Source organism: Anthonomus grandis, chromosome 17, assembly GCF_022605725.1.
Source record: "Anthonomus grandis grandis chromosome 17, icAntGran1.3, whole genome shotgun sequence".
Classification (NCBI taxonomy): domain Eukaryota; kingdom Metazoa; phylum Arthropoda; class Insecta; order Coleoptera; family Curculionidae; genus Anthonomus; species Anthonomus grandis.
This window is the reverse complement of record NC_065562.1, coordinates 4,898,655-4,917,823: the sequence shown is the minus strand read 5'-3', so window position 1 is coordinate 4,917,823 and position 19,169 is coordinate 4,898,655. Positions and strand designations below refer to the sequence as shown.

Here is a 19,169-nt window from a genome sequence, read left to right as displayed (position 1 = left end):
ACACATCTCGTGAGAGTTATTTTGCCGCATACCATATGAATAAGAAATTGATTATATAATTGAAAGTATAAGAATTATTTATTCTTATTTCGTTACCTTTTGTTTATATGTACATAAAACATATGATGCGAACTAAAATTCTATAGCATGGATACACTTTTTAGTTCTTAGAACGATAGTATGCTTGCATCTCCAATTTTCCTTGCTAGAAATTAGTAAACGTTTTGTTTTTCTATCCTGTTCCAACACATGGCAACACAATTTAATATCTTTCAATATTCACAGTTCTACTTTTCTATGTTAAGTATTTTTTTCTCATCATTCCGAGCTCTATAAATTTGGTCACATGTAAAAAAACATTTTGTCAACGATGAGTAAGCTTCCCTTAAATGGGCAGAAAGAAGCAATAAATTTTATATAAAAATGACGCTATTGACAAAACTAAAGACTGGTCATGTAGACCAAATTTTACTTAAAAATTACTCCATTCCTTACATCGCTCCTCATATTACCAACCATATTTACCAAACTTGTAGAAGAGCCGTAGTTTTTTCTAAAGCCTAATTGAGATTTCGGAATTATTTTATAAGTATCTACAAATTCGTTGCCTTGCTTAAAGATCAATTTTCCAAAAATCTTGTACAGCACTGCTTGGCCTTCAGATAGGACAATTTTAGAATATAAGTTTTATAATAGCTTTCTTCGATAATGCTCTAAATAAATATTGTCTAATATACAGGAGTTCATTATATCTGTAAGCTAACACTTATTATTGCAGAAATAAAGCAGAATATAAGAATATAAGCAGAAATAAGCAGAAACTCATATTTTTCCAGAATATCTAGTTGTTATTAATCGCTGATAAACATCTAAAAAACGATTTTTTTTCTCTGATAATGGCGTTCTTCGTATAATTTCTGATTTTTTTATAATAATTTAAATTTGGTAATGATTTGTTTTTTACATACTTTTGAGGCGTCTTATCTCTACTTCATTAAAAATTTGTTAAAATTTTATTTTAATTTATGATATAAAAGGTTTATTTTTATTTTGTGGCACATACTTGATTCATAAATACAATATATTTTTATTAATTAAATATTGGAATACACCAAGTCATTTCACTAACAAGGCTAATTCATCTAACACCAAAACGTTACTTGCTAAATCGCAACTTATTTTTAAAAAAACATTTATTCCGTACATGTATTCAACTGAGAAATGAGCTGGTTTTACTTAATTCTAGTTACATTTATACTATTCGAAAATTCGCAGAAGCAGAAAGATGATAAAATAATATAATATGATAAAATAAAGCTAGCTAAGCGGTTGAGAATAATAGTGTTTAAGGGGATATACATATAACTCCTCGTCTCTTTGAATTTAAAAAGTAATTACTAGTTCTTTAGTAATTCAATGATTAAACTAAAATAATTAAATTTAACATATAACAAAAAAATGTAATTAATATATTATGGTTAAAATCTTGGTTCATTTTAAACGGTCTCTTTAGGGGTTTTAAATTTAAAATAGCACTTCCTGAAGACAATATACAAAGCAATAATTAATAAACATAGGTAAAGTAACATTGTCCAAGAACTTGTTTTTGAAATATACACAGGTGACGCTTTCTCTTGGAGATTGTTGGCTTAGATTTTCAGTTCTTGTTGAATGTCATTAACGGCTTTTAGATATAGGAGTTTCAGGTCGATTGAGTGTGGATTAAATATTGATTTGTCTCCCGTGATTGTTGTCCAATTGAGAGATAGAAAATTGATTTCTTCATAATTTAGGTTTGTAGCTTCATATGATCCGAAAATCATTGAGTTAATTTAAACTGTACTTTCATCAGAGACTTCCGTCAAGTAAGAACCTTTTAGTAGATGACTGGATTCAAAGTTGCCCTATTAATTTTTAGCAACTATACTAGTAGGGGTAGTCATTGTCTATTTACCATTAATTATTTGGATAATGTATCTATCATGCAGATGATAAATCGGCAACAAGTGGTAGAAGTTGCCAGTTGGGCTTAGGGTGAGAACTTCTACAGCAAGGGTGGACAGATATTGTTTATATTGTAAATTGAAAAAACAAGATTGGTTTCCTCTGATATTTTTATTTAATGATCCTAAAGGATCAAATAAACCTCATTTTTGTCTATTAATCAAAGCATAAGGGAAAATTTGAGTTAGTAAAAATATTCATTATAGTTTTTTATATTGGATGTTTCATTATGAGTTCTTAAGGACTTATATTCATCAATTAAGGGTTGTAGATCAATTATTTTAAGAAAATACCACTGATTAGTCACTATGTAGTTACTAGGCAGTACATAACTTAAATGGTAATATTCCGGGATTGTTATTTAAGTCGTTAGACCTAGTGTTGGTTTTTTTAAACGGTCCAGATCCATCTGTAATAGTAGACTGTTTTAGTGTCAATAATATTAATTATTTCGTTTTTTTAAAGTTAAAGTTGAGTTACTTTAAAAGATTCTAAATATCTATTTTTAATTTTTCGGATCGTTTGTCGAATTTTTTATAAATTAGGGCACCTAACTTAAGAGTTTTTTTGTTTATTTTCTTTATCAATTGTTTTTTAAATTATTTGGCTTTACTAATCATTTTTTTTAATGCAGTAGATTTTTTTGTGATTTCGGCATATAAAATTTGAGTCTTAATTTTGTAAGAAGCAACTAAATTCAGAAGATTTCTGCTATAGGTATGACCAGGTACTAATTCGAAAGATGTAAAGTTAGTGCTTGATTGAATGTTATGCTATGGTATAGCATAATAGCATATGACATTAAATTGGTGATATCAATTTTTGGATCTGTTTGTCTTAATAACCGAATATGTTTAATAAGGGTTGAATGTAACGTTCTACTGGTGAGTTTGGGTCATGATGATTAGGTGTGGTAAAATGAATATTAATATGGTGTGCTTTTAATAATTCAGTGACTACTTCATTTTTAAATTTAGAGCTATTATCAGATATGATAAGTTTTGGTACGCCTATAAATGAGACAAATGTTATAAGTTGTTCACAACACGATATACTGAATTTCTTAACATTTTTGTAAATCTTATGCAAACTTACAGATTTTATCGATGAAGGTAAGAAATTTAATATTTTCTATTATAAGGGTGTTAATATGTATTCTTTCAAAGGGTTTACTTGAAGTTTCTGTTAAAATTAATGGTTGGTTAGTAGGTTTCTTATTATATTTAGCACGTTGGCATTTGCAATTCGGCGTTTGGCAAATAAATTTAAGAATTTATGCTATATCAGTTAGAAGAGTTGCGTAAATAAGATTATTATCACCAAATATTTCGTGTGTTATTTTTGTGTAAGGTGAATAAAGAGATTTTTTAATAATAATTTGGTGTGATTTATTGGAAATTATTTAATCTAGTGAGGTCATAAAAACATAATTTTGTTGTTAAATAAATGTTCTAAGTTTAAATAAAATTGATTTTCATTATTTAAATTGTTCTATGTCAATGTCAAAGTTTTCTGGAATATTTATATTACAGAAAGAGTATCTGCATAAGTATTTAAAAGTCCATTTTTCAAAGTTATATTGAAATTATATTCTTCTAATTTGCATTTCCAATGCACTCATTTACTATTAGGTTCTTTGAGGTTTGTCAACCGAAATAAGGCTCGGTGATCTGTATAAATGGTAAATATATGACTATATAAATAGGGTCTAAAATATTTGCAGGTCATGCAATATTTTTTCTAATATACTATATAGTTGTTCAGTTTTATTTAAATATCAATAAGCAATTGGAAAGTCATTGGGTTGGGTACTATTCCTTGTGATAAAATAGCGCTAACTAAAAGTTACATTAGAAGCGCCTGTAATTAAAACAAAAGGGTTTTTGAAGTCCGAGTAAGTTAAGAATAGGGCCATTTATTAAGAGAACTTTTAGATGATTTAAAGATTTTATAAAGATACTGAAATATTCGACTCTTTCATTTTTCTCAAGGCAAGATGTAGATAGAAGTTTGGAAATTTTTGCAATATTTTTTCTGGATTTGGTTTTACGCCATCTTTAGTAACAATCTTTATGTAAAAATTTACTATTGTCTAGCTGTATTTTAAAATTGGATTGCCTCGGTATTCCGAAATCGGATTTTAGTCTATCAATGTGTTCACGACTACCCATATGGATTCTTTATTATGGTATATGTAAATATCTATAAATTTTTGTAAAAAAGAAGATTTACCTTCAATTTATTTTACGTTTTATTGGTAAAGGGAAGAGGTGTATTTTCACAGTAGAAAATACAACGATATTCATAACATAGATTTCCGATAGGCTGTGAAGACATTTTTACATGCAGAAATTAATTTATTGATTTATTTTGGCTTACAATTAAATTGTGGAATAATATCAGCTTAGTATCTAATTAAATGAAAATTTCGTTTAGGCCTCTTTATCAATATTAAAAGTTAATTAATTCAATAGTGTTGGACGATTTTTGACCTGGCCCCACACTAGTAGAATAATTTTTCTTTAGTTAGATCAGGTGATGCTTGTTCTTCACTTAGTCCCAATAGGACGTTCTTGTTTGGTTTTCTTGGTCAGTTGAACCCTTTTTAGTTAGTTGCACCATGTCGACATTTATAAAAACAAATTATACACCAATAACTGTACAAAAAAATAACGAAAACCGTAAAAAAAATAAAGTTTTTTGCAATGAAAATAATTTACCGTGCTGGTGTATCTTACCGACTGCGCAAATTTTGTTTACAGTTCGAAAAACTGATTAAAAGAACTCTTTTTTAACTCGTGCAACAGCAGTTCGACTAAGAAATTAGCTGGTTTTTCTTAACTAGTTACATTTATACTATTATTAAGTTTGAAGAAGCAGAAACAAATTTAACAAAATAAAGCTAGTTAAGTGCCCAGGTAATAACAATGTATGTAGCTAAATTATATAATAACATATATAATTTAGGCAAGACTAAAATTAGGCAAAAATTGGTAACACTACGACCCTAAATATGCCTACAAGTGCCACTGGACCCCGCTAGTTAGCTGAGCCGCAACTAAGTTCGCGAGAAGACGTCAAATAGTATGTGTAAAGGAGAGAGATAAATACACAAGTACGGGATGAGAACTCAGCCCTGCTAACAAGAAAGGTCCTATCTGCAAAATTTGGCAAATTCACTTTTTTGGCTCATAGTATTTGTAAACGAGTTATTCATACGTGTACAAAGTTAAATTGTCCTATATGGGTTTTAAGTGCTTTATTTAATGCCTAAATGTTTTGTCCTAACTGAATAGATTCCCAGGTTTGCTAAGATAAATTGTCCGATCTCACATATACTAAGAAAATATGTCCGTTTTTACTTTAAAAATGCAGTTAGGACTATTTAAGCTAGCATTTTGTGGTAAACGATATCAGTAAGGACAATTAAGCGTAGCATGACAGAAGACCCTGGTGTAACACAACCTTAAATTATTGTTAATAAAAGGTGTGTTGTTATACAGTTATTTGTCAGACTTTGTGAGTTTTTTTGCATTTTTAAGCAAACTAATATTGCGAGAAATGGATGCAGGGTAAGTTTAACAATGTCACCTTATATTTAAGTAATAATTGATTGTAATGCTGGTTTGTAGTAGCAGTAGTGCCTCTGGTATCCAGAACAGCAATAGTAGATATAAGCGTATGCTATTTCATGCTTTAAATAATCAACTCAAAGAAAAATTAAATGTTGCCAGAAAATCTAAACAGAATAAAGCCAAAAAAGATGATAAAGATCCGGATTATGTGCCAGGACTGTCCAATGATTATGACCAAAATTTAAGTAAAAATAAGTCGGATTCTAGTTGCGAATACAGCCCCCCAAGTAAAAAAATACGCATATTGTCCAATGTTTTGCTATCCCCCGGATGTTCCAATCAGGTAACCTTAAGTACTTCAAGTTATTTGAATATCTAAGTAGAAGAACGTAAAGAGAATCTATCAAATATAGGACCAGAAGAGAACGAACTTAACTCTGTTCAGGATTTCATTCGGGACAATATTTTACAAGATATTATAAATAAAGCCATTGATAAAGCTGAGTGTAAATGTTATACAAAAACTGGAGAAGTAAGAAAAAGAAAAAAATTTGAAGAACCACTCGTTGAAAGGAAGAAACAAAAAATAGGGAGTTACCTAAGAGATCATGAAGTTAAAAGATCATGTAAATGCAAACTCAATTACTCCAGAAAAATCTCGTATAGTAGGCAAAAAGACATTAATAAACAATACTGGGTATTGCCAAAAGAACAACAAAAGCAGTTTGTTTTGAGCTGCGTAGAACCAAGTAAAAAAAAACGAAGTACAACTAAAAAGCAAACTTCACCAAGAGTTTATTCCTATAAAAATAATTTAATATCAGAGAAAGCCGAAAAGGTGTGTGTTTACAAGATATTTTTGTTAGCGACATTGGGCTATGAGAAAGATAATGACAGAATGTTGAAAAACATTCGTAAAACGGATTCCAAATTGATAGTACCTAAAAAAGATGGAAGAAAACGATCACACCCACACAAAGTAGACCGGGACACAATTATTGGGCATGTGAATTCATTCAACCCCACAATATCTCACTACAGAAGAGAGCACGCTCCTCTTAGAAAATACCTTTCCAGTGATATAAATATAACCTTGATGTACAAGGATTTTCGACATAAATATCCAAATACCGAATTTTCTTACGAATTATACCGAAAAATTGTTACTAATGACCTAAATATATCGAACTTAGGAAATGAAGAATACTGAGACTGCGAAGAATTTAATATACACAAAAAAACCACATACGTACCCTTTGGTTGTGTTGTGGCATGAGTCTCTGGCAGATCCAAAAATGATATCATTTCTACTTTCTATGCGTTTTTTCAGGCAAATGGGGACATTAAACATATAACAATTTGGCTTGATAATTGTTCGAGCCAAAATAAAAATTGGTCCCTTTTTAGTTTCTTTATGTATTTGGTTAACAGTTTAGAAGTTGCTGTAGAAAACATAACTATTAAGTTTTTTGAGCCAGGCCATACTTTTATGGCAGCCGATTCGTTTAATCACCAAGTTGCACGCTAACGCAACCGCAATCTCGTAATGTATGTCGCGGTGTGACTTTAGCTCGAAAAAATAATCTTACATCCAAATTAAAAGCGCACATTCCTCAATATCGTATGAAATTTTGGATCTGCCGGTTAGCGAAGACGGTTTTGAGGAAGAAATAGATTAATATTTCTATTTTTTTAGTATGTTCATTTCATTATATACTTATTAGACGTAATAAGTTAATAAAAATTGGTATAATAAATAAAACCGTTTAGTAAATTAGAATAATAGTTTCATTTAGGACAGTTTTCGTAAGTAAAATATTAACAATATCTATTTCCTATACTAGGCTATATTGTCCTAAGTGACAATATAATCAAAAATCTACTAATTGGTAAAAGGTATCTCAAAATTATTTTTACCAATTAGATCCTGTTTTCCGACTTAATATATAAAATAAACCATAAAGAGTTTGCTAAAATACTTCTTCTTATATAATGAAAAGAAACAAAAAACTGATTTCCCGAAAAACTACATTTTGCAGATAGGACCTTTCGTGTTAGGGCGGCAGAACTGTCACAAGTTGATTTTTTTATCTCTGTCTTAGAAGTCTACTAAAGATAGTTTAACCTATCGTGTTTCATAGAAAATGTTGGCGTTTAAATTTGCATAATATTTTACATTGAAAGATCACATGCGTTCAGATTATTACGTATTATTGCGACTTCAAATAACATAAAAAATTATTGTTGACGGCAACTAAGTATTTTACTTCAATTTATTATTATTTTTGTTATTATTGATAATGAAACAAATAAGATATGATTATCCACTTTTTTAAATAATGGAATTTTGTAATGGTCACTTTTACAAGTTAATAATCCTTTTTATAAATTCTCTTATCGATAAACATGTCAGTTATTTTATAGATTTATTAATATTATTTATTATTACATTATAAAATTATGGTAGTAGTTTAATATATAAATCAATTATTAATATAAGTAATAACACAGGCTTATTCAATAACACGCATTTTTTCTCAAGTGATTCTTATTTTCTTTAGCAGCTTTCAAGAGGGTAGGTATATTATTTTTTTCCGTTCTCACACAAAATCTCATAGAAACTAATATTTATGTGTTTTTTAGTATGATTGTTTCTCTTTTTAATATATGCTTTCGGTAAAAAATTCACTACCAGACTAACCAATACTTTTAATGCTGAGGGGTAAATTTTTTAGAAAGAAAATGAAAAATTCAATATTGAAATGTTTATCATGGAATTTGCTGCAATAAAAGCGTTAGTAATGAAGAGTCTAAAATGTTTTTGGGGTGGGTAAATTTCATAATTTTCTTTTACTTTATTGTTATTAAAAGACACTTATTAAATTTATTATATTAATTTTTCTTTATTTGTATTAGAATTCAAATGAAAAGAAAGTAAAAAACCCCTGTTTTATTGTAAATTGAACAAGAGCTATTTAAATAAGTTTTGCTTCTACAAAAATAGTGTCTCACATTTTTTTATATTAAACTTTTGCGGAGATGTGTTCGCACGCCACTGGTAGAAGTAAAATAATAATTTAAATGTAAAAAAATTTACCCGAATTATCTCTCCAAGCCTTTCAAATTTAGATTAAATACTTGAACTGTTTTTAAAAATATTAATAAATTTGAAATTTTGACCCTCTTTATCTTTATAATGAACCATTTTTTCGAATATTGTTTATAATAAATTTAAATTAGATATATTATTACAAATTAATATTATTTTGCGGCCTCAATCAATGTTCATTTTTATTGATTGAAACCACAAAATAATAGTATTTTTTTTCTGTAAAAATATTTTTAGAGTGCATTTCAAACAAATGTAAAACAGTTCCAGGTTTCAACTGATTTTTTCTTCTAATAATTTTACCATATCAAGTATTTCAGAGATCATGATAATAAAGGCTTTATTGCAACAATCATCAAGTACCTACCCCATTTTTAAAATTATATTATGGAGAAAAGCGGCTTTGTCAAAACTAACGAAAAATGGTCGGTCTTTTTGCAAAATGGGTAGGTATTTGGTTAGGTTGGATATTTATTTTTCACTAAGAGTGTCGGAAAGCCAAATTTTATCACGACGAGGGTGTTATCACAAGTTATTCACGGTGCGGCGGCATGCGGGTTACGAGTCCGTTTAACCAATTTTAACGCTAGGGGATGTGATTATTTATTAGAATAATCCTGGGCTGGGATTCTAAAATCACGACTCGATCTCGATACGATCACGACTTCGAATTCGATCGCGACTCAGTCGTGACGAGAAAGGTGATTCTAAATTTCAATCGTCGGCTAAACTCGTTTTATTCGATTTGATTTAGGTTTCTTGGTATATATTTCTTATTTTCCCTAATATTTGACAGATGGAAACGTCAATTGTTTTTTCTATTGGTAAACACTAAAAATTTATATTTATTTTGTTAATTTTTTTCGCCTCCGTGTGTTTTTATTTAAATATATGCCCATATTATTTCCTTAAAAAAAAATGTCGTTTAAAACCACCGCTACCCATAGGAAAATAATAATTGAATTCATGGAAAATCACAAAAACTTGCTGTGTTCATCCACTTTTGGTTTTAATACGGCAACATGGGTGCAATTAATAGGACCTATAACACAAAAGAAGTTGGATCTCTGTATAAATGTCAACTTATTAATTTGTCTCTCATCTCTTATATTTGAAAAATTAATGAATTGGTCAGCAAGGTGATTGCCAATAATTTCAGTATTTGTATGGATCCCACGAGTTGTAGTAGTTTCGCTAATTCCAAATTTAAAATCTTGAACTTCTCTCGCTCTGAATTCTGCTTATGCTTGGAAAGTCTCCTGCTTATGATCCCATGTTCATCCTCCATACTGTTGGCGGGTGATTTCAATGTAAATTATAATGAGAAATCTATTGCAACACTGACCCTCCGTAATTTACTCAGTTCATTTAACCTTCAAATGCATGTTAGGTCTCCCACTCGCATCACACGGTTCTCGTCCAGCACCATTGACTATCAACATGATATATTAAGGTGTTTTTAGATTTTATATCCTAGAGTGTTTTTTTATATCGCTTCGTTATCGTTATCATAAAGGTTTTTCTTACGGTACGAAAAAAGTTATATACCTAATTTTTCGAATATCCGCTAAATATTTCTACTTTTAGCAGCAAACAACTGGGTATTTATCCTATATTCTCTATGTTTAATTTTGGCCGAATACTATTTAGTAAAGGTCTATTTCTTGTGGCTTAAGACTGGCTATTGCTTGTTAATACATTGATTACGGCACCCAAGAACTCCGAATGCCGAATCGATATAACAGTCAACAACTGCTTGTAAAACAAAATTTTTTGTTTTTCCTTGATAGATAATAAATCTACATGGAAGCTGTTCTATTTCTAGAAATGTATTATTAAAAAGATATATTGCTTATGTACTTATAGTATTTTTGTGGTACAAAATGGTACAAAACTTTTCTTCAAGGCTATGATGGCTATCCGGCATACATAATGATAATAATACAATATGAACTATTCAACAATAAGCCATAATACTGACAACAGTATCAACAAAGATAATTACTCTATAAATCATAAATAAATATATGACAGGCTCCGTCACACTAAAGCCAAAAGGAATTTTTGAAGCACCATCAACTTAAAAAAAAAATTGGAGAATCACATTTTTCTTTTCAACTAACAAAAAAATATTACGATAAATTGCCACAGTCACAAAAAAAATTTGATGCGGCAATGAAAAACTTTTCAAATAAAGAAAAAATAAAATAAAATCTATATTGTTAAATTCCTGTTTTCTCAAAGATTTGTGTAGATCAAAAAAGTTTTTCCCAGTTTCTTAGTGATATGTAAATACGCTTCGAAGAACGTAAATTTTTATTATTCGTTTTCACTTTGCGACGTCTCGTAAACAATTTACAATATTTTTGTTACATACTTCATTTATAATATTTGTATTATTTACTCTACTTTTTAACGATTAAAATAATTTTATTTTAGATGTCAGATTTTGCCTTAAATTTGGGACCTCCTAGTGAAGAAGCCAAAGCCTTGGCTGCAAAAGAACTGAGGGAAACTCCAGAAAATATAGCAACCGGTTTAAGGGAGTTAAGAGAATATTTAAAAAAAGACGAGACGCTTTATTTTAAGGATGACGACAAGACCCTAATGATGTATCTTAGGCCATGCAAATTTTACGCCGAGAGTGCTTATAAACTGGTAAGGTTCAAGAGATATTTAGATCATTATTATGAAAACACTGGAGTATTCTCAAAAGACAGCAATAAAACACAAATTAAATAGTTGTTTAGGATAGCCAAAAAATCGAATTTAAAAGTTTCGGGCTTTAAATATACTTATAAATCATAAGGACCAGAACCTTTGATATTGTCTTCATTTAATGATGTACAACTTCAAACAATATAATTTTTACACATTTTACTATAGGAGAAGATTAAATATCTTCTAATCCTAGTATTTATATTAAAACATTATTGCAATTTCTGTTTCGCCATTATGACTTGCATATATCCTCTGCCAGTCTTTAAATGTAGATAGGTAGGACCTCCAATAATGTTAGGCTATTTAAATTTCTGCGGCTTCTTATCTAATTAGTAGGAATTTTTATTTTATTGATTAACCATTGGAAAGAATACTAGCCAGAGAAGTTTGGAGATCATTAGAAGTACTAAATTGACATAAATTAAGAAAAAATACAATGCAAAGGTAGATAAAATGCATTAAATTAAATTCAACGACAGTGGTATGCCAAAGAGGCTGTAGTACATATAGGTCTCCTGATGGTCCTGTCATGACTGAAGGTTACCAGAGGTCATTAGCTCCGGAAAAACCTTGGCTTAAGAAATTTTATGTTCCTGGATAAACGGTAGGCTTACTAAGATGTTTAAACTTGCTGATATTTAAATTTGTTAATGAAGATTTTACGAAAATAATTTTGTATACAGGCGAGGTCAAATTTACATGTAATTACACAGAGTGGCAAATTTCACAAATAATCATGTTTAGACAGTGGGCAATCAGCATTCTGTAAAATAAGCTCATTTTCAAGATAGATTCTCATTAAATATGTAGACTGGCGTGATAAATGAAATGCTTATTAGACCCTATTTTTTTCCATCTCTACTTACCGGTGAAATTTATTTAGATTTAATTCGACAAGGTCTGCCACACTTATTAGAAGATATTCCTCTAAATCTGACCTAGAATATGTGAATCCTTCATGATAGGGCTCTACCAAATTTTAGACGAAAAGTTAATGATGATAGGGTGTAGTGGACTCATTTATTGGCCTCCTCACTCCCCAGATTTAACGTCTTGTGATTTTTTCTGTGGGGCTATTTGAAAGAGTTAGCGTATCATGATCCATCATGATATTGCATTACATACTCCGGAAGAACTTCAAAAGCGCATTAAAAATTCTTGTGATTTAAGTCTGTGATTAAGATTGTGTATTAGTCAAACAAATGGCGACAATTTTAAATAATTTTTGTATAAACCGTTATCATTTAACTTTTTAAGATTTTTAAAAAATTATTTTCAATAATGTGAAGTGACTCTTTTATTATATAACTTTTATATAAGTAATTTTTGGTATATTAACTTCTTTCTATGAGTTCTACAAGGTGTTGCGATTTCTTGCAGTTATTCTAGGAATTTGAAAATCATTTTGGTGACAGCTTTTTTTACTGTAGGCCATATGGCTAATATATCCAGAGATATAGCAGAGACCCAATCTTAGTAGACACAACTTTAGACACCTTGTACAGTAAAGCCAAACAGCTCGAAAACTTGTTAATACATCTTTGGTCATTTAATTAACCTTACTATAGAAGTTGTTAAATTTAAGCTGCCTAATACATTACGTTTCTGTTCCTGAGTTTTTGTCTGCTAACTCTTTCCTGTTTTTACTATAAAGTTGTTACTTTATTATGTATTTTTTTTAATTATCTGATTATGTATATTTACGTACTTTTTATACCGAGGGCGTTTAAACAATTATTTAACCCTAATTAGTTAAACCGAAAGCCGCGTTGTTAAAATATACTTTGATTTTAGATGCAACGGATTGCTGCTTTTAAAGAAGACCACAAAAACATTTTGGAAAATTTGTTACCTGAAGACGAAAAATTTGCTTTTACTGAAAATGATATTGTGAATGTCCTAAAAAATAGAGACCATAAGGGAAGACGAATTTTAATTGTTCATTGTGGAGGTAAGTGACCAAGTCTTTTTTAAGTGTCTAAACTTGTAGCTGGCAATTTAATTGTCATTTAGGTATGTAGTAATTGAAAATAAAAAATTTTTAACTTTTAAATTTTGAGGTTTGTAAATAAATATAGTTAATAATATGTAATATTTTAGCAATATGGGATCCTTCAAAAGTAACAACGGACCAGATATTCAGAATGTTTTATCTTATACACGAAGCAGCTTTACTAGAAGAAGAATCACAAATCAATGGAGTGGTGGTAATTATGGACTATGACGGTCTTGGAATGAAGCAGGTAGGCTGTTATGATTATGGATTATGTCTATTAATTTAGGTTACTAATTTTTTAAATGATATGTTAATATGCCTATAAACATATATTGTAACAAGTTGATAATGTTTTCAAAAAGAAAAATACGTAAATATGTTTAAACGGCTAAGACCATATGTATGTAGTATATCTGCATACTCAATAAACGTAAATTTTACATTTCGACTCCATTCAAATTAAATTCACCAAAAAATCCAAAAATCAATAAATTATTATCGAAGTAAAGGATCAATGAATAAACAACGTGAAAGAAGGCAAGTTTTGAAAGCTAGGTATTTGTTTATTGTGTACCATAGAAACATTTGCAAAAATGGTGCGTTTAGAAATACAAAAGATGGCAACAAAAAGATGCAGAAACATTTTCGTTTACATTCTTTTTCAGATTCTTTTTTTAAGAACCATATTGCATTTTTAAAAACATGTACTTTTTTATATTAAACAACTTAAAATGAAACTTCTTTGTTGTTTAAATAACTCTCACATCGCTGAAAAAAGAACTTATCATGGTTCTTTTTAATTAAAATAAAACATTGATCCCTTAATTTTTTTTCCAGAATGATAGATAATGAACAAACTGAGTGCCTTTTCCTTAGTTTAAGGTTCAAGCTATCCATATTTAGTATTTTCGAGTCTTTATAATCCCGGGCGTTTAAAATTTAAGCATTATAATAGACAACCTAGTCCGCCCCTGATAAAAGAAACAAGTTAAAGGGTTTTAAGGACTCCGTTTTAAGACATCCTTAGTAGTGTTGATCACGTAAAATTTTTATTAAATTATAACAAGTACAAAAGTTATTCAAGAATAACCGATTTCTAGAGGCGTCTTTAAGGAGCCGTATCTTCATATGGAGGGCTTATAGCACATTTTTTTATAGAACATATACTTTTTTTATTTTCTATCTGAATCCGAGAGATTTACCACATTTTCCAGGACACCCTGTATATTTAAAATTATAATCTACAACGACTTTTATTGCCTCACACCATCCTGAATTTATGTTTGAATTATTATTTACATTATGTAGTTATTTCAAAAATAATGCATGCTAATTAGCGAAATAATAAAACCGGCTTTGGAATTAGCTCGATACTCTTAATTCTATAAGTTTTCTGAAAGTTTTTACGATCCATAGTTTAAAATTATTTTACAATTGACGTACTATTAAGTATTTAAACAACATTTTACACGTACCATTTACTTTTTATTTAATATTTATGTCTTTTTAGGTCAGGGCTTTAGGCCCATCATATGCAAGACTTCTTTTAGGATTTATTCAGAATGCCATGCCGCTTAGATTAAAAGAAGTTCATATGGTAAAAGAGCCTATGGTTTTCAAAATGGTATGGCAAATTTTTAAGCCATTAATCGAGCAAAAACTGAAAGGCAGAGTAAGTAGAACACTTTAATTACTCTTATAGTTCTAACACTATAACATCTATATAGCGTCTTACCTTTAATATATTTATTCAAAAATACCTTACTTATATTCAGTTAGTTTGAAACTATTTATTTATTTTTACTACTCACCTAAAAACCTAACATTACGAAGATGTAGTATAGTAAATATTACACAAAATTAAATCCCAAATTAAATTATTTTAACACTTTTTTCTAATTTCAGATTTTCTTCCATGGTAGCAAAATGGCTTCTTTGCACAAATTTATCCCCCCAACGCACTTACCTGAAGACTACGGCGGTGTTCTTCCAAAAATTGATTATGGTGGCAAAGAGTGGTATTCAGTTATACAAGAACATCTGGATCATATTAAAATGATGAATTCATTTGGCAAAAGAAAATAATGCTACTTGTTTCATTATTTTTTTATCAATACGTATTTATATCCTAATAAAAACCAAAAAAAACTTTAAACTCATTCTATTTGTAAAGCGTAAGTTCCAAAATATTTCTGTAGGTGTTTATTATTTTAAAACAATAAAAATATTCTTACATTTATGGTAACATTTTTAAACTATTTTATGTTTGTATTATCACATTTTACTTTTTTTATTAAGGTGGACGAATTTGTAAATAAAATAAAAAATAGAACTAAGTTTTGTTTTAATTAAATTATACCTATATTTTAATACTAGTTAATACACCTATAATATATTGACCTTTTTGTATCTCTATTATAGTGTAGATTTCAAGTGTAAAATAATATACTAAATGTTTTTATGACTTGCTAATCATAAAAATACTTTAGTTTTGACTTTCTATCGTTCTTATATTTAATATATTTAAATATATTGTTAATAAAGCCTTTATTAGGGTAATCAAGATAAATGAAAAATTAAGTAGGACATCCTACATAACGCACTCATATAATTATTTTCAATTAGACTTATTCTTTTATGATAAATATATTTTCTAATTACAGCAATCTGCTTAACTAGCTTAGGGTTCCGAAAATCAATTATACAAAATATAATTATTACCAATACCTAATTTATTCAGGTTGGGGAATCGATCATTACGCATGAGAGGTACTCAAATACTTATAAATATCGTTTATAAGTATATGGAGGTGTTTAAGGGTAAAATATGGCAACGCACACGCATATATTTCATGTATTCTGCTACTCGCATGCTACATCGTGGTTTTTCAGTCGAAGGTCGAAAACAGACAGGACATTAGTCGACTCGACCGTCGAAACGTCAATTCAAATGAGAGCGACTTTTAGCCGAGTAGAATGTCGGGCGACGTAGTGCCGAATGCGCTCCAAGTCGCAGGCAATCAGGGCTGGGATTCTAAAATCACGATTCGACACGATTACTCGATATGACTGATTCTAAATAAAATTTTCAATCGTGAGTGTCTTGCGGATTGCCTAGTTTTTAACGATTTGTCGACGACACGCTTGGATGTATCGTATGCACCAGACGATATAGCTTCTTCCTTATTTAATATGTTCTTAATGTGTCGGCATCCTTTTTTAAACGTATTTGTTTCATTGATTGTTTACCAATAGTCATACCAGGTTCTCATTAGAATATCAAGAAGCTTTCTTAAATACAACAACTAATAGATTTAATTCGATCGTATTTTCCACAACCTTCTGTTAATAATAGAGGCAGAAGAAGTAGAGTTGCCATTGAATGGGCAGTTTAAGTATGTCAAGATTTTATGCCACAGATTGTTACCAAAGAAGCATTGGACAAGGTTTTAAATTTGGAATTAGCGAAACTACTACAAGTCGTTGGATCCATAAAATTACTGAAAATATTGAAAATCACCTTGCTGACCGATTCATTAATTTTTCAAATATAAGAGATGAGAGAAATTAATAAATTAACATTTATAGAGAGATCCAATTTTCCTGGTGTTATAGGCCCTATTAATTGCACCCATGTTGCCAAATTAAAACCAAAAGTGGATGAACATAACAAGTTTTTGTGATTTTCCATGAATTCAATTATTATTTTCCAATGGATAGTGGTGGTTTTAAACGACGACATTTTTTTATTTTAAAGAAATAATATAGGCATATATTTAAATAAAAAAAACGCGAAGGCGAAAAAAATTAACAAATAAAAAAAAATTCTTAATGTTCATCAAGAGAAAAGACAATTGATGTTTCCATCTGTCAAATATTAGGGAAAATAACAAATATATACCAAGAAACCTAAATCAAATCGAATAAAACGAGTTTAGCCGACGATTGAAATTTAGAATCACCCTTCTCGTCACGACCGAGTCGCGATCGAATTCGAAGTCGTGATCGTATCGAGATCGAGTCGTGATTATAGAATCCCAGCCCAGAACCGGGCGCAGCATATTCGGAAATCGCCGACACGTTAAGGCGGGAACAGACTAATCAAACATTGTTGAGCAACAGTTGATCAACTCGTGAGTTGGCTCAATTTATACGTGTTGCGCAACTGTTGACAAACTGTTGCATGATGTTCGCTCCCGAGGCGGTACATCAAAGGAAATGTTGACCAACAGTGCGTCAACAGTTTCGCCGGTGTATACGTGCGCAAACTTGTCAATATGCGTTTAGTTTAATTCAGGCATTCGAGAGCGGTACATCGGCAGAGTAACGTTCAATTCATTTGAAAATTTCGCACGATTGGTCAGAAGACCAAGTTCTAAATTTGATAGAGCTTATAAGGGAACATTCAAATATATGGAATCCCGAAAATGAAGCTTATAAAAACAAAAATAAACGAGCTGACGCATTTAATATTATAGCGACTGTTCTAGAACTATCCCGAGAAGAAATTGAGAGGAAATGGAAAGTTCTGAAAACCCAGTTTAGACGGAAATGTGCAAAAAGCGTCACAAAATCTGGCCAAGGAACAAATGAATTATACGTGTCCCGTTGGTTTGGATATAAACATTTAATATTTTTAAAAGACAAGAATACACCAAAACATACAAGACATACTTAAGAACAAGTAAGTAAACTTTTTTATTTCTTTATAATGAAACATATTATTTTATTCTATTCTGTCTTGCCAAGGCACTCTTCCATGGCCTGAAAAATAATGTGCAAATTGTTCTCGAACTTCCTGTGCTACTTTGGTTGATTTTCTACCAATTCTATTTAACCTCATAAATGTAGATGAAGGTTCTGGTTCATTTCGCCAAGATCCATGAACCAAAATGCCCGTTGAAACATCTTCATTGTCATAGGTTCCAGGGGAAGCATAACAGCCCATGATTGTTTTAGTATTTTGTAAAAAATTATGTAAGTAGCAACATGAGGGAACAATTATTTCAGCAGTAGTAGGTTGCAAAAGCAAGGACTTTCGCTAAACTTGAAATACAGGCGACATAACGCCAAAAGCATTTTCCACTACTCGTCTTGCTCGCGATAATCTGTAATTAAATGAGCGTTGGAACGTCCCCTTCAAATGTTCGCCGGGAAATGGTTTCATCAGGTTCTCCTGTAGAGGAAACGCATCGTCGAAAACAAATATAAAAGGTGTTGTTCCGTCCTGTTGTCCTGACAAGAGTTTTTCAGCTGGTAAATTTAAAGTCCCATCATTTAGTTTTCTCGCGAAAAGTGTATTTTTAAAAACACCACCATCTGAATTTCGTCATTGAATTCGTCCTTGACATCCCACGTTTACGTATAAAAATCGATACTTTGCATCTACTACTACCATAAGGACAATACTGAAAGTGCCCTTGTAATTATAATATTCGCTTCCACTTCTAAAGGGGCATTGTAGTACGATGTGTCTACCGTCAATGGCTCCTAAGCATTGAGGAAAATTCCATAAGTTTTCATAGTCATCGGAAATTTTGAGCCACTCTTCAGGTGAATCTGGTAACTGAAAAAAAAAACATTATTTAAAAAAAGGATATCCAGCTAAGGCCGCAATTGTTCATTAAGTGCCCTATGACCTCCCAACATCTAAATATGTACTCTGCATATTACTATTATACCCATACTATAGGCATGTATACTTTGTTTCAGGACTTAGAAAACACGGAATACGAGGATTCATCAGAAACCATACTTACTGAAA

General features: G+C 30.3%; 1 protein-coding gene across 1 annotated transcript in view; it reads left to right on the top strand.

Moving 5' to 3' along the window:
- LOC126746299 (alpha-tocopherol transfer protein-like) overlaps positions 1-15,741 on the top strand; it is a 23,272-nt gene extending 7,531 nt beyond the window's left edge. The window contains exons 2-6 of the mRNA XM_050454474.1: positions 11,128-11,346; positions 13,204-13,360; positions 13,510-13,652; positions 14,916-15,077; positions 15,311-15,741. Coding sequence (XP_050310431.1) covers positions 11,128-11,346; positions 13,204-13,360; positions 13,510-13,652; positions 14,916-15,077; positions 15,311-15,490 — 861 coding nt within the window. The 3' untranslated portion in view covers positions 15,491-15,741. The remainder of the gene's footprint in view (positions 1-11,127; positions 11,347-13,203; positions 13,361-13,509; positions 13,653-14,915; positions 15,078-15,310) is intronic.
- Positions 15,742-19,169: the final 3,428 nt, after the last annotated feature.